At 59.1% G+C, this 13122-nt stretch overlaps 1 protein-coding gene across 1 annotated transcript in view; it reads left to right on the top strand.

Annotated features, from left to right (window-relative positions):
* WHRN (whirlin) overlaps window positions 1–10099 on the top strand; it is a gene marked incomplete at both ends in the record, with an annotated part of 59100 nt that extends 49001 nt beyond the window's left edge. The window contains 5 exons of the mRNA XM_082492465.1: window positions 4941–5012; window positions 5420–6017; window positions 8216–8394; window positions 9054–9176; window positions 9917–10099. Coding sequence (XP_082348591.1) covers window positions 4941–5012; window positions 5420–6017; window positions 8216–8394; window positions 9054–9176; window positions 9917–10099 — 1155 coding nt within the window. The remainder of the gene's footprint in view (window positions 1–4940; window positions 5013–5419; window positions 6018–8215; window positions 8395–9053; window positions 9177–9916) is intronic.
* Between the last annotated feature and the right edge of the window lie 3023 nt (window positions 10100–13122).

Raw genomic sequence — 13122 nt, 5'->3', positions numbered from 1 at the left:
CTTGTGCCCCGCAGCGCTGCTCCGTGGTGCGGAGAACATTCCCTCCGCCTCGTCTGGGAGGAAATCGCGGGGGTCAGCAGGCTGAGCACACGCAGCAAGTGGTGGCGCTGAGAGCTCCTAGGACTGCTTTGGCAGAGAGGACCTCTGGTAGCCATGAACCTGACCCAAAAGCCACATCCCTCTGGGATCGGTACTTAATCTAGAAGAGGATAGCTGTAGTGTTGCCAGATTGAGTTTATCACAAGCACCCTGAACCGTGGGACACAGATTTCTTTGGCTTCGTGACCAAAGGCAATGACACCAACCCAGGTCCCCTGTCCTGTCAGCTCTCCAAGGGTCGATGGGTGAACTTACACCAAAAATAACCAGTATGAGGCTGATCAGGACCTGCCGTGCGAAGAAGGGTTCTGTTATGGGATGCTTGAAGGATACTCGGAGATGAGACAAAGCCGTGATTGACGGTGCCACCCACGGATGATGTGTGTCTGCCTAAGTGTCACCATCACCTCTTGTAAATCTTGAGTCTCGAGATGAGTCCTGCAAAGCGGGGGTTAATTGTGGACTGCAATAATCAGATGCAACTTGTCCGATGACAGCAGCATGAATTTCTAATTGCTTACGAGCAAGGCAGTCTGGCATTTCCGTTGCTCCTGCCTCCCGCCCCAGCCCTCATCGGTAGGGTTAAGGAATTGAAATCCCCGTTGATTTCGGTTTTCTTCTCCGCTGCCTCCCAGCAAAGGCGCTGCCGTCCAAAGATGCCTTCTCCTCCCGGGGACTGACTCCACAGAGGCTGACTTGGTCCCGGCTCCCTGAGGCGGCAGGATCGGGCCCACTGGGTAGCCCAGTAGCGTTGCTAGCCCCGCTCTGTCTTCAGTCTCCGTTCCACAAGGAGTATAAGTAAGAAGAGGGTGGCACTGAGCTTTTCCTTTCTCTGGAAGGTGAATCTCAAGCACAAGAGCCCACAGCCTCTGTGGCAGATGATCTGTGTCCCCAGAGGGAGAGCAGAACGAGAGCAGAGAAATGGGGGACATCTTCCTCATCTATTACAGAGTTTCTCCAGGTCCCAGTTGGTCTCTGACCCCCCCCCCCCAGGACAGGCACAGACATCCCATGCGGAGGGTTCCCATGTACTTTGCACGATCCTCTCAGGCGATGGGGATGGAGACAGAGCGAAGCCACCGCTGTGTCGCCCTCAGAGTCCCCAAATTGAGAGAGGTCTGTGCTCAGGCGGGGGCAGGGCCGGGGGCTCTGGGGCTCCTCCAGCCCTGCGGATGGGTTCTGGGGAAGGAGAGGGAAGGGGAGAGAGGAGGAAAGCCGGGCTGATCCTCAGACTGGTGCAGTTGTTCAAAATTTAAACCCCGCGGGAGTCAGGCGAGTAGCTCTGCAAAGCTCTCGTTAGCAGTAACTGGAAAATAAGGGACTAATTTGGAGCTGTGAGGTTAATTAAAGGTTGGGTTATATTCCCCAGGGAGGTGGCAGTTTCTCCACCACTTAATCTGCGAATGGGAACTGGCTGCCTGTGTGAAAGATGCTCTCCAGTTCCATCACTGCTGCCGTGGGCTCTGTGTAAGATAGGAGGGATAGAAGTTTTGCAGCTGCGCCCTGCAGAGGGGCTCAGAGGCCCTCGTCTGGCCTCCGATTTCTATAAGTAACTGGAAAATGGGGTGAAGGAGCAGAGGGTCGGTAGGAGGGAGCAGCCTCCTCAATAAATACCCATCTTTTAGAGCAGAGGCACGTGGCTTCCGACGGGTCTTTCAAGGGAAATCCAGGAAAGCACGGTCTTAAAATAGTCAATTCCTGAAAGCAAATGTGCTCAGCTCAAAAGCCATTACATTTTAGAGCCCAGAGCGATTTCTATTTAATTGCTTTTGCCCCCAAAAGTACTAAGCTTGGGGAAAGGCAAATCTCCTGCTTGCACGCTTCAGCAGAAAAAAGTGCCCTGAAGAAGATGAGCGGTGTTAGTGTCCCTGGCAGCGCTGGGCTGGCGGGGGGACACTGGGCACAGCCTCCGCGTGCCAGGAGGGTTCAAGTCTCGGTGCAGACGGGTCCTAGCTACGAGGCCGGGGCTGGGACACGGTACGTGATGCGCTCTGGGATGGGATCGATGCCACGGTGATGGACGCAGTTCAGTGGCAGGACTGGAGGAGATGGCGCTGGCAGATTTTAGGGGGCAGCGGGCAGGTTCTTCTCTTTTTAGTAGCGATGTAGCTATGAGTGTTTGATGGCAGGCTGCTCCCGCTCACCTCGCAGGGGTCCGGTCCTCGTGCATTTGCCAAGAGCTCAGCGAGCTGTTAGAGGCGGGTTGAGGCTGGCAGAGGTCAGGGCTGGAGAGGGAAGAGTTAGGGACACAGCTGAAATCCTCCCAGACGTGGCCAGGCTGGTGCTGAAACGCCGCCATCTCCGCCTTGGCTCCTTTCCTTGTGCACGCAGCCGTTCGGCGGGATGAAATGCGCTGGGCAGCATCTGGAGGTGGGCTGGTGGTGCAGGGGGAGGGTGGTGCCCGGGCAGCTTTCTGCAGAGCAGTTTTCTTGTTAGAGGAGGCGATGGCAAAAGGAGGGAGCCCTGCGGCGAGCGCGTTGATGCAGTTTGTTGCGGTTTCCCCAGTGCTGCGTTTTGTCCGGCTGAGCATCGTGCAGGGACACGATGGCACTGGAGCTTTTTTAACTCATAGGCACTTCAGTCGAATCCGAAGTCCTGTTGCTAATGTGTACACAGCCCAGAGCAGTTCATGATCATTTTAATCAATGTGAAGGCAGATCGCTTTTGCAGTAGTCCTCCCTGCCTCTTCCTCTGGGCTCAGACGTGTTGCAGAACCACAGCATGCCAGACTGGTGAGGGCTGGAAGGGCCCTCTGGAGCTCCCCCAGTGCCACCCCCCGCCAGAGCAGGGGCACCTCCAGCAGTGGCACAGGACACATCCAGGCGGGTTTGGAATGGCTCCAGAGGGGGAGACTCCCCCCCTCTCTGGGCAGCTGTGCCAGTGCTCTGCCGCCCCCACAGGAGAGAAGTCCCTCCTCAGGTTGTGATGGAACTGCCTATGGTCACGTTTGTGCCCGTTCCCTCTTGTCCTGTCACTGGGCACCACTGAGAAAAGCCTGTTCCCATCCCCCCGGCACCCGCCCTTGAAGGATTGATAAGCACTGATAAGATCCCCCCTCAGTCTTCTCTTCTCCAGACTGAAAAGCCCCAACTCCCTCAGCCTCTGCTCATCACAGAGATGCTCCAGTCCCCTCATCATCTCTGTAGCCCTTTGCTGGAACCTCTCCAGCAGTTCCCTGTCCTTCTTGACCCGGGGAGCCCCGAACTGGACACAGTGCTCCAGATGTGGCCTCCCCGGGGCAGAGCGGAGCGGGAGGATGACCTCCCTCCACCTGCTGTGTGGCATCGCCCCATCCTTCATGCCAGTGCGTGGACTGGCACAGTCCCATGGCACGTCAGGTCTAGCTGAAGCCTGTTCTTTGTGTTGCTGCTGCCATGTCTTTCCGCCAAATCAGTCCTCTGGACTGGCTTGGCCACACGGTCACTAACCCAAGGAGGGGTAGGGCATGTTTCTGTTTCGAAAGCCACCTGCCTTTACGTTGGATTAATTGATGATGAACTCAGCCCTCATCAGAGTGCTTTCCCAAGCTAATACTTTCCCTGTCGCTCTCTGAACAGGCCATTTCTTGTAGTTCTCATTCTCCAGGGTTCCTTCTGAAGCCACAGAGATAAAAGCACTTTCCGTCAATGTTTTTGCTGCTTCTCTAATGCTCTTAATTGTCTCCCTTGTCTATTTTGGGACACTAACATCTTACAGGCACAGCAGCAGCCTCCAGCAGATGGGGGAAATGCAGATGCACCAGCATTTCAACTAATCAGTTGTTTACCCTGCAATAAATAACACATGGTTAAAGACAAACTGTACCCTGCCCATTCCAGCACAAACACACAAACATCCCCCTGAACGTGATGGAAATGAAGTACGCCCTTTCTGAGCAGCAGCAGACACCTCTCCAGACCAGGGGTTGCTGTGAGAGGCGGGTGCTGAGCCTGGGTTTGCTCTTACAGGGCAACCGGGCAGAGCTGGGGCTGTGCACCCCCGGCAGAGCATCCCCCAGGACTGGACCTGGTGCCCGCCTGGGGCAAAGCCAGCAGCAGAGCCGTGGCGTTGGGCTGGACCCGGGACCAGCCGGGTTCAGCCCTGGCCAGGGCCCTGCCGGGCATGTCATGGCTCGCCAGGGCAGAGCTCCTCACCCAGCCTCCGCCGCACAGCCCCAGTCCTGCCCTCCCTGCCCTTACTTAGCCAGGGGGCCCGTTTGCTTTGCTTGACTGCATCCAGCATCCTCTCCGGGGGTCCATCCTGACCGACAGCTGCCCCTGCGCAGACGGACTGGTAGATTCCTGACACCCTTGACTCCTGGAGCTGTGGTGTGTTCAGAGCTGTGTTGTGACATTTTCTCATGACATTTAGACTCGTAAAGAGAAGGCAGCGGCGGCGGCTTCTATTTGCATCTGAGACCGACTGCTCTGGTTTGCAAGGGAGAGAAGTTTTAAACTTTCTCATTGCCCTCCCCCCGGGAAAGATCCAGGTATTGAACCTGCAGCCATCTAAGCCGATTCCTCCGCTCCTTCCAAATTCATCAGAGGAGCTGTGATTTGGGTTAAGAGAAGCATGCTCCTCCGCTGCAGAGGGAATTGCCCTGGTAGGTCAGGATCACAGCATGCTTTGAGCACACTTCTTAGCTTGGGAGAGTCATTTTCCCAACCAAGTTGCTTTGCTCGTATGTGTGAGTCTCTAGGGAACCCCACAGGAAACCAAAACCTTTGGGTGAAAGACTGGCCTTGCGTGGGGGGTTTGGGCAATGCCGTGCATCGCTCTGCATGTTCCCTGTCGTGCTGGTGCTGTGGTGGTTGCTCCTTGCTGCTGTGACCAGGTTTTCTTTTCCTTCTTTGCCTTATCAGAACACATCAGAATTGGAGGGAGGTGGAGATGGCCACCAAAGTAGCATCAACACCCTGCCGGACATCTCCCTGGTAAGACACTGCGCCGTGCTGCTGCGCCTCGGGTGGGAGCTGGAGGCAAATTGATGATAATGAGTTTTGCCTGAGTTTCTGTAGCTCTTTGCTACATCACCTGCCCGTGGATGTCACTGCGGTCACTGAAGCAAATTAATCAGACCAGTTAGGACGAAGGATTCTGGCTCCCCGAATAAGAGTAGTAGCTGTGCAAACCAGAGCAAAAGTTGGGTACTTTGTCCTCTAATCATCCTCAATTGTGAGTCGTATTCTTAGCGCTGATAAGGTCAGAAAGGCGTTTCTGTGGAAATCAGCTCATTTTGCCATGGTCACTGTGAGAAGGCAGACGCAAGTGACTGTGGGCCCGGGGAAGTTCTCGCAGCTGAGCAATGTTGTCCTAAAGGCTTCTGTCCTTGGTTTGGCAGGATGATCTCTCCTCCTTCCCAGATGAACCACCCAACTTCAAGCCTCCACCTCCTCCTTCAGCCCCTCAGATGCTGGACCCATCTGCTGCCCAGCACAGGAACCCAGGGAAAGACAAGCCCAAGCGCCCTTCCTCCGAGTCCTCTCAGTCAGGCCTCTTCTTCGTGGCCCCCCGAAACCCCACACCCCCTCCTAGCCACCCCGAGAAGGACACAGTCAGCATGACCTCCACTGCTACCACATCCACTGAGGAGTCTGCCCCAAGCGCTATCTATGCCACCATTTCCCCAGCCCTGCACAGCTCCAGGAGGCAAATGGATGCCCAGCTCTCCTTGGTCAACCAGCACCCCATCGGTCCCTTCCCCAGGGTCCAGTCCCCAACGAGGTTGAAGAGCCCATCCCCAGAGGGCCCTGCAACCGGTGGGCTTCAGAGCCCCCATTCCCCATCCCCTCCTCCTCCTCCACCCCACCCGGCCCCCCCTCCACCGGACAAGGGCAGTCCCCAGGCTGTGGCCAACCAACATTTCATCATGGTGGAGGTGCACCAACCCAACAGCGAGCCCGACGTCAACGAAGTGAGGCCCTTGCCCCAGGCCAGAGGTGGGTGTCCCGTTATCGGCCGTGGGGTGAAAAAACCCTCTCTGGAGTGTTCCTCAAGAAACAGGAGAAGAAATGGATCTCAAGGGCAGGAACTGGTGGAGTTGGAAGAGGGAGACCTACACGGAGCTGCAGGTCCCTGCCTGAGCAGCAGGCTTGGTTGCAGGGCTTCCCCCTTGCTGGTGGGGATGTGGGCTGGCAGTGCCTGCCCCGCCAGGGCCACAAGGGCAAACGTTGTGATTTTGGTTCAAACTCGGGTCAGTAGGGTAGGGTAAAAGCCACCGAGCCTGGATCGGTGTGGCAATGTTTGGTAGCTGTGGGTTGGTTTGCTTTTTTTCCGAGCTGCGTCCAGCTCTGGAGCCCCCGATGTAGGAGAGACATGGACCTGTTGGAGCAGGGCCAGAGGAGGCCACGAAGATGCTGTGAGTGCTGGAGCCCCTCTGCTGGGAGGACAGGCTGGGAGAGTTGGGGGGGGTTCAGCCTGGAGAAGAGAAGGCTCTGGGGAGACCTGAGAGCCCCTTCCAGTCCCTAAAGGGGCTACAGGAGAGCTGGGGAGGGACTTTTCACAAGGGCATGGAGTGATAGGATGAGGGGGAACGGCTTCAAACTGGAAGAGGGGAGATTTAGATGAGATATCAGGAAGAAATGTTTCCCTGTGCGGGCGGTGAGCCCCTGGCGCAGGGTGCCCCGAGAAGCTGTGGCTGCCCCATCCCTGGAGGTGTTCAAGGCCCGGTTGGACGGGGCTGGGAGCAACCTGGGCTGGGGGGAGGTGTCCCTGCCCAGGGCAGGGGGTGGCACTGGATGATCTTCAAGATCCCTTCCAACCCAAACCATTCTATGAATTTTCAATTCAATTTGACAGCATCATGGCAAAGAAAAAAAAAAAAAAAGAAAAAAAAAAAAAAGTGAAAATCCAGGAAACGCATAAAGCCCTCATCAGCGTTAGCAGCAGTAGCGGTGTTAATCTCTGAGACAAAGCCCTCAGCCCTGCGTTTTGGCAACGCTGGGAAACCCGTGGGGCCCAGGGCCGGGGCTGCCAACCCCCCATCGGCGTTCATGGCGCTCTTCAGAGCCTCCCTGGGTTTCCAGGGCACTGCAGCCTGACCTTTACTTAAAGACCAAGCTGTGTGAGGCAGTTGATTGCAACTTCTGTCCTGCGTGGGCTTTGCTGTGTTAGTTAATAAAATCTGCTTCCAGGGGAGTTTTAAAAGAGAAAAAAAAAAAAAAAAAAAAAAAGAAGGAATTCTGGGATTTTCCCATTAACGCCAAATTTGAGGGAAAAAAAATAATTACTGTGCCCACGCAGAGCTTGGGGGTCAGTTTTATCCTGAGTGTATCCTGGAGTGGAAGTGAGGGAGGAGCGGGCCGGGCTCCGCAGGTCCCTCGGCTGTGGTCCAGCGGGTGTAGGAAGGGTGGCCCTGGAGCCCTGGGGTTGCCCAGGAGGGTGGGCTCTGCTTTTGGCTGAGCCCATTCGGGGTTGGGGGTACCCACAGCATCCCCGAGCCCCCGCGACCCCCTTGGAAATGCCGTATTTGCATCCAGGCTCCGTGGGACGCGATGCGAGTGGCATTGTCGCCCTCCAGTGGCACTGTCCTCCCACTGCAGTGAGTTCGTTGGCCTCGGGGTGATGGGTGCGGGGCTGGAGCGCCTGTCCCCGGCACCGGGTCCTGCCTGAGGGGTGTCAGCAGTGTGACCCCCCCCGCTCCTTCAACTCCCGGAGCGACTTCCCAGACCCTCAGCCCTCTCTCAGGTGCTGTCACGCCGTTGTTCCTCAGCCTTATTTCCAGAGGCAGAGTTTCCATCTCCACCCGGAATCTTCATCCTCGAAGGGGAGGATGCTCCTTCCCGGCGTCTCCTCTTTGCTCGGGTCTGTCTCCATCTCCTCCCAGACCCTGGTTTTGAATCAAACTGGCCTCCAGCCACATCCCTGAGCTCATCACCCTCTTCCCCCATCCCAATTTGGGATCCGGGTTGGATCCCGGACACGGGTTTGAGACCGCTTGTTCCTCCCTGTGCACAGCTCTGCTCTTCGGGAGGGGTTCGCTGGGGAACCCCGCTCTAAGTCCAGGTCTAAATCCCAGGGAACCTGCCCAGCCCTGGGAGCGGGTGAGATGTCCTCCCTCTGGTACGTGGCCCTGTGGGTGCTCGGCTGGCCGCAGAGCCGTGCTGCCCAGCCTCTAACAGCCCTCGTCTCTCCCCAGCCTCCACGCTCTCCCAGCTGTCGGACAGCGGGCAGACCCTCAGCGAGGACAGCGGGGTGGACATCGGGGAGGTCGAAATGAGCGGCAAGGACAAGAGCCGGCAGCCGGGCCCTGGGAAAAGCCGAAGCCTCAAGGAGGCGGCGAGGAGCGAGGGGGCGGCAGAAGGGGCCTCCAAGCCGGTGAGGCTGGGTGCCCACGGGCCTCGGGGTGCTGCCCGTTGGTGGGAGGCGGGCACCCAGGGCTGCCTCATCGTGCTGTCTGCCGGTTCTGCTCCCTCTGCCTGCGGGCAGCAACCTCTCCTGTGTGCTTCAATGGGTTATTCCTCCTCTTGCATGAGCTGAGTCAGCTCGCTGGTGGGCTGAGCTGCGGGGAAGGCAGCCGGGAGGCACTGAGAGAGGGACCGTAGGGCTGATTCACCCCATCCTGGGTAAATCCAGTCCTTCTCGGCTCCAGCAAGCGGCTACTTGGGTCGTGGCGGAGTCCCTGGCTCTGACGGAACGTCCACAGGGCACAGCATCCCATGAGCGAAGTCCCCTATTGCCCAGAAGAGGTGGCATCGTGTATCAGAAGTAAATTGGAGGGTTTCTGACGGTGGCAAGGTTGGGGGGATGTAGGCAGGCAGAAAGCTGCTCTACTCCTCCCCAAGCCCGTCCAGACCTATGCACGGTTGGGATCATGGCCATGGATGTCAGGAGTCAGGGAGGAATGGCAGGCAGCGTGTCTGCCCCTCTCCCGTGGAAGCCTGCCGTGGGTGAGCCTGCCTGCCGTGGGGCAGAGGGAGCGCGGCAGGCAGACGGTGCCCGGCCTCCCTCGGCAGCGCTGCCGTCTCTCCCCACAGCCGGGGCTCCTGGAGCCCACGTCGTGTCTGATCCGAGTGTCCAAGAGCGCACCGACCTTGGGGATCGCCATCGAGGGTGGAGCAAACACGCGGCAGCCACTGCCCCGCATCGTCACCATCCAGGTAGGGCAGGCTGAGAACGGGAAGAACTCAATACACATCCCGTCCCTCTCCTCCCTGGACATCAGGAAAGCCCTTCAGCCACAGTCAGAACGTGGTGGCAGCCCTGTCCCAGGTGGGATTTTGGAGGTGTGCTTCCCCCCCTCTATAGCCCTGCATCTCTCCAGACATCAGAGGCATCATTCTGCTGGGGGGGGGATATGCTGAGGATTGCATCTGTGTCCTGTGGATGATCCCATACCATGAGCCAAGGATTTGCTGCAGACATTTTGGAGGGGGTCTGGGCAGCCCCAAAAGCTTGGCTGGTGTCTCCAGACGTCTGGAAACTCCCTTTTTCTGCTCAGATAAAGGTTTGGGGAGGGGGAACGGTGGATGATAGCTGGGGAACCGAGCGCTCGGAGAGCCGTCTCCCTGCACCATTTCCTCTGCTGTTTACTTGGGGCAAAATTCAAGTTATTTACAGCAAAAGAAAAGCCAAGCTGACTGCGCCTTGGTTATTCTTGGCCATCCCAGCTGGCACTGCTCTCCAGGAGCAAGCAGGAGGGAAGCCAAATTCATCCCCTTGTTCAGAAATGTGAAATGTTTCATTTTTGTCGTGTTCACCCTGACCTGGTGTTCGCCAGGTCATGGTGAACACGAAGGAAATGAAACATTTCACATTTTCCTAAAAACCGCCTGTATTTCATCCCTGGGTTGAACCAAGGGGTTGGTGGGACCACGAGCTGACCACCTCTCTCCCGCAGCGCGGAGGCTCGGCGCACAACTGCGGGAAGCTGAAGGTGGGCCACGTCATTTTGGAGGTGAATGGCACGGGGCTACGGGGCAAAGAGCATCGGGAAGCTGCCCGTATCATCGCTGAAGCCTTTAAGCTGAAGGAAAAGGACTACATTGATTTCTTGGTCACAGAATTCAACGTCGCCCTTTAGGAACCTGAATGGGTTTTTGGGAGCGTGGCTTGGGATGGGGAGCACCCGAACGGGGATGAAAGGCAGCGCCGAGGTGTGAAAGCAGCATCCCACCACGCAGAGCCCTCACCCGCTGCGCTATCCTGCACGTACAGACACCCCCATCTCATCCCCCAAATGTCCCCCCACCTGCCGCAGACTCGCTGCCTGGGTAGGGCAGGCTGAGAATGGGCAGAAATCAGTGCACGTCCCTTAAAGTCTTCATCCCTGTCCTCTCTGGGGTTGGAGGGGGGCTGCCCTTTGGGGACACCGTCTCCCCCTCGGCCAGGCTGGGGAGCAGAGTGGGAGGATGGCGGAGGTCTGGGTGTCCCTGCTATCATTTCAGTGCCACATGCAGAGCAAGGTGGGCCCATGGCTCAGGCAGGAGGGTTTTTCGGGTGGTGACTGTTCCCTCAGGTGTTTGACCCCGTGCCCAGGCGGGTGGCATGGGCCACGGGTGGGGATGCAGAGAGAGCAACCGGAGGCCTTGTAAATTGCTGGCAATGTCGTCATATTTATATATACAGAGCTTGTGCTTTTAATTTTTCAATAAATCTATCGGGTTAGAAAAAGGCTGGGTTTGTGGGGGTTTCTTCAGGGCTGGGGGGGGAGGGGGGTAGGGGGGTGAGGGGCAGGGATGCCTACAGGGCACCCCAGCACCGACAGGGCAGGTGGGGGGTGGGTGATGGGCAAAAATGCCCCATCCCTGCAGAAGGAATCCCCCACCGTCATCACATCTCCATCCATCCCCGTCCCCGTCCAATCCCCATCCCTATCCCCACCCATCCCCATCCCATTCCATCCCCATCCTCATCCCAATCCATCCCATCTTATCCCCATTCCCATTCCCATCCCATCCCGTCCCCATCCCCGTCCCCACCCCCATCCCCATCCTCATCCTCATCCCAATCCACCCCATCCCATCCCCATCTCCATCCCATTCCCATCGGCCCCGCTCCGCCCCACCAGGGGGTGCCCGCGCTGCATAAATTATGACAATGAGGCCCACCCGCCGCTGTTCTCATTGGCCGCCCGCCGCGGGCTATGCAAATGTCGGGCGGGGGAGGGTTGGCTTTATGCTAACGACCTCCCTTTTCCTCCTCTCGGCGGGGCGCGCGGATTGGCGGAAAGCGGCGGGGATGCTAATGAGGGCGCGGGCCACGCCCCCCGCCGCCGGCGGCCCGCGCTATTGTCCGGCGGGGCCGGGCCGGGGGGAGGCGGCGGCGGCGGCGGCGGCGGGAGCGGCACCGGGGCCGGGCCGGGGCTGGAGCCGCCGTGCGGAGCCGCCCAGCGCCGGGCGAGGAGGGACCGGTCGGGCTCTCCCTGCAGGTGGGCAACCGCGGGGCGGTCGCGGGGCAGCTGTTGCATGCGCGGGGCGGGGGGTGCCCCTCCAACGGTGCTCCCGGGACAGATGTGTCCTCCCTCCCCTCCAGATGTGCCCCGGGGGGGGGGGACCCAGGGCGTGGGGACATGGGGACAGCGCTGCGCTGCTGCTTCCTGCGAACCGCCTGCTGCAGCTGGAGGGAAGAAGGGGGGCCCGGAGGCACCGCTGGATGCACAGCTGGATGCGCAGCTGGGGGGCCCGCGGGGCTGGTCCCATCCCGGGGGCCGCATCCAGCACCCCCCGTCTATGCTGAGCCCGGCTCTGGCGGGGCTGGCTCGCAGCTGGGAGCCGGTTGGGGTCCCCGGGCGGAGGGGGGGAACCCCCCACCCCACCGAGGTCCCCGGGGCGGAGGAGATGCGCCGGGAGGGTGCGGGACACGCCGCTGCGCCGCTTGTCGCCAACCCCTGTCCTGCCCACGCCACCACCGCCTTCGTGGCCCCCGAGGAAACTTGTCATAACTTTTCTTATTCCGGCGGTTCCTCCCCACCCGGGGCCGAATCTGCCGCCCAGTTTGTGCGCGCGGGCGGTACGGCCGGAGGATTTCGGGAGGGTTTCGTCAGGCCGGCGTGGCCGCGGCCACCAAGCCAAGGCCAGGGCTCGCGCGGAGATCGCGGGACGCGGGGCCGTGCCGCTGCCTGTGGCTCCTCCGAGGAAGTTGCGAGGGCTGCCTTCAACTTCAGTTCCTTGTTTTATTTAAAGGGCAGCTGTGAGCTTTCTCTGTTCCTCAAAGTCAGGGGGTGCCAGTGGGGTGTCACGGGTCTCCCATGCTCTCCAGCGCCCTTTCGAAGCGTTCCAGGCACGCGTGTTTTAAGGAGTCCCCGGTAAAGCGGAGGGGTCGATGCGCTGTGTACCCACATCCAGCCCAGGTTAACCCCATCACGCGTTCCCGCCACTGCTCGGGGCCGGCTGCCCTCCCGCGTCCCCCGCCACCTCCCCCTGTCCTCTGCTAATAAGGGATCTCTGTGCCACCGGCTCTGCAGCTGTGGCGGCTCTCTCCAGACGGGGATTAAGGCCGCCCTTGGCATTACGGCCATCCGCAGCCCCCGGCTCACCCCGGCTCCCGCAGGTACGTTGGGGTTCAGCGTCGCGGTGGAAACCCGCAGCTTTGCAGAGCAGGACATGGGGACAACGCTGTCCCCGGGGAGGACAGGGTCCTGCGTTGGGGAAAGCAGGTTCGCGTGCCGGGGAGGAGGCAGGAAAGCGGCCGCCGGAGCAGCTCCCTCTCCCTCCATGGGGCTTCGCTTCCGTGCGAGTGATGGAGAGACGCCGTTTCCGTGGGGTTTCGGTACCTTTGCGTGGGGATGTGCCGGCGTAGGGGAGCTGGAGGGGATGCGGCCCCTCCAGGCAGAGGAACCGGGGGGACGCGTGGGCTTCGGAGCGATGGCGTAGTAACAGGCGTGTGTGCTTTCAGGGGACGAGGAGGGTTTGTCAGGCTCGTCCTCACTATGGTGGTTTCTCCCTTGTTTTAATGGCAAATAGTGCAAACGAAGAAAGCGCCGTTTCCGCTTCTCTGCCCTCTTTCATGCTCATAAAATGGGACTTTCTGAGCTTAAAAAAAAAAAAAAAGAAAAGAAAAAAAAGGAGGAGGGGGTTTATAAACCAAGAATTCCTCCCTCCTGGA

This window comes from Vanellus vanellus (genome assembly GCF_965231255.1).
Source record: "Vanellus vanellus genome assembly, chromosome: 18".
Taxonomy (NCBI): domain Eukaryota; kingdom Metazoa; phylum Chordata; class Aves; order Charadriiformes; family Charadriidae; genus Vanellus; species Vanellus vanellus.
The sequence above is the reverse complement of the archived record's forward strand: the minus strand, read 5'-3'. Positions and strand labels throughout refer to the sequence as shown.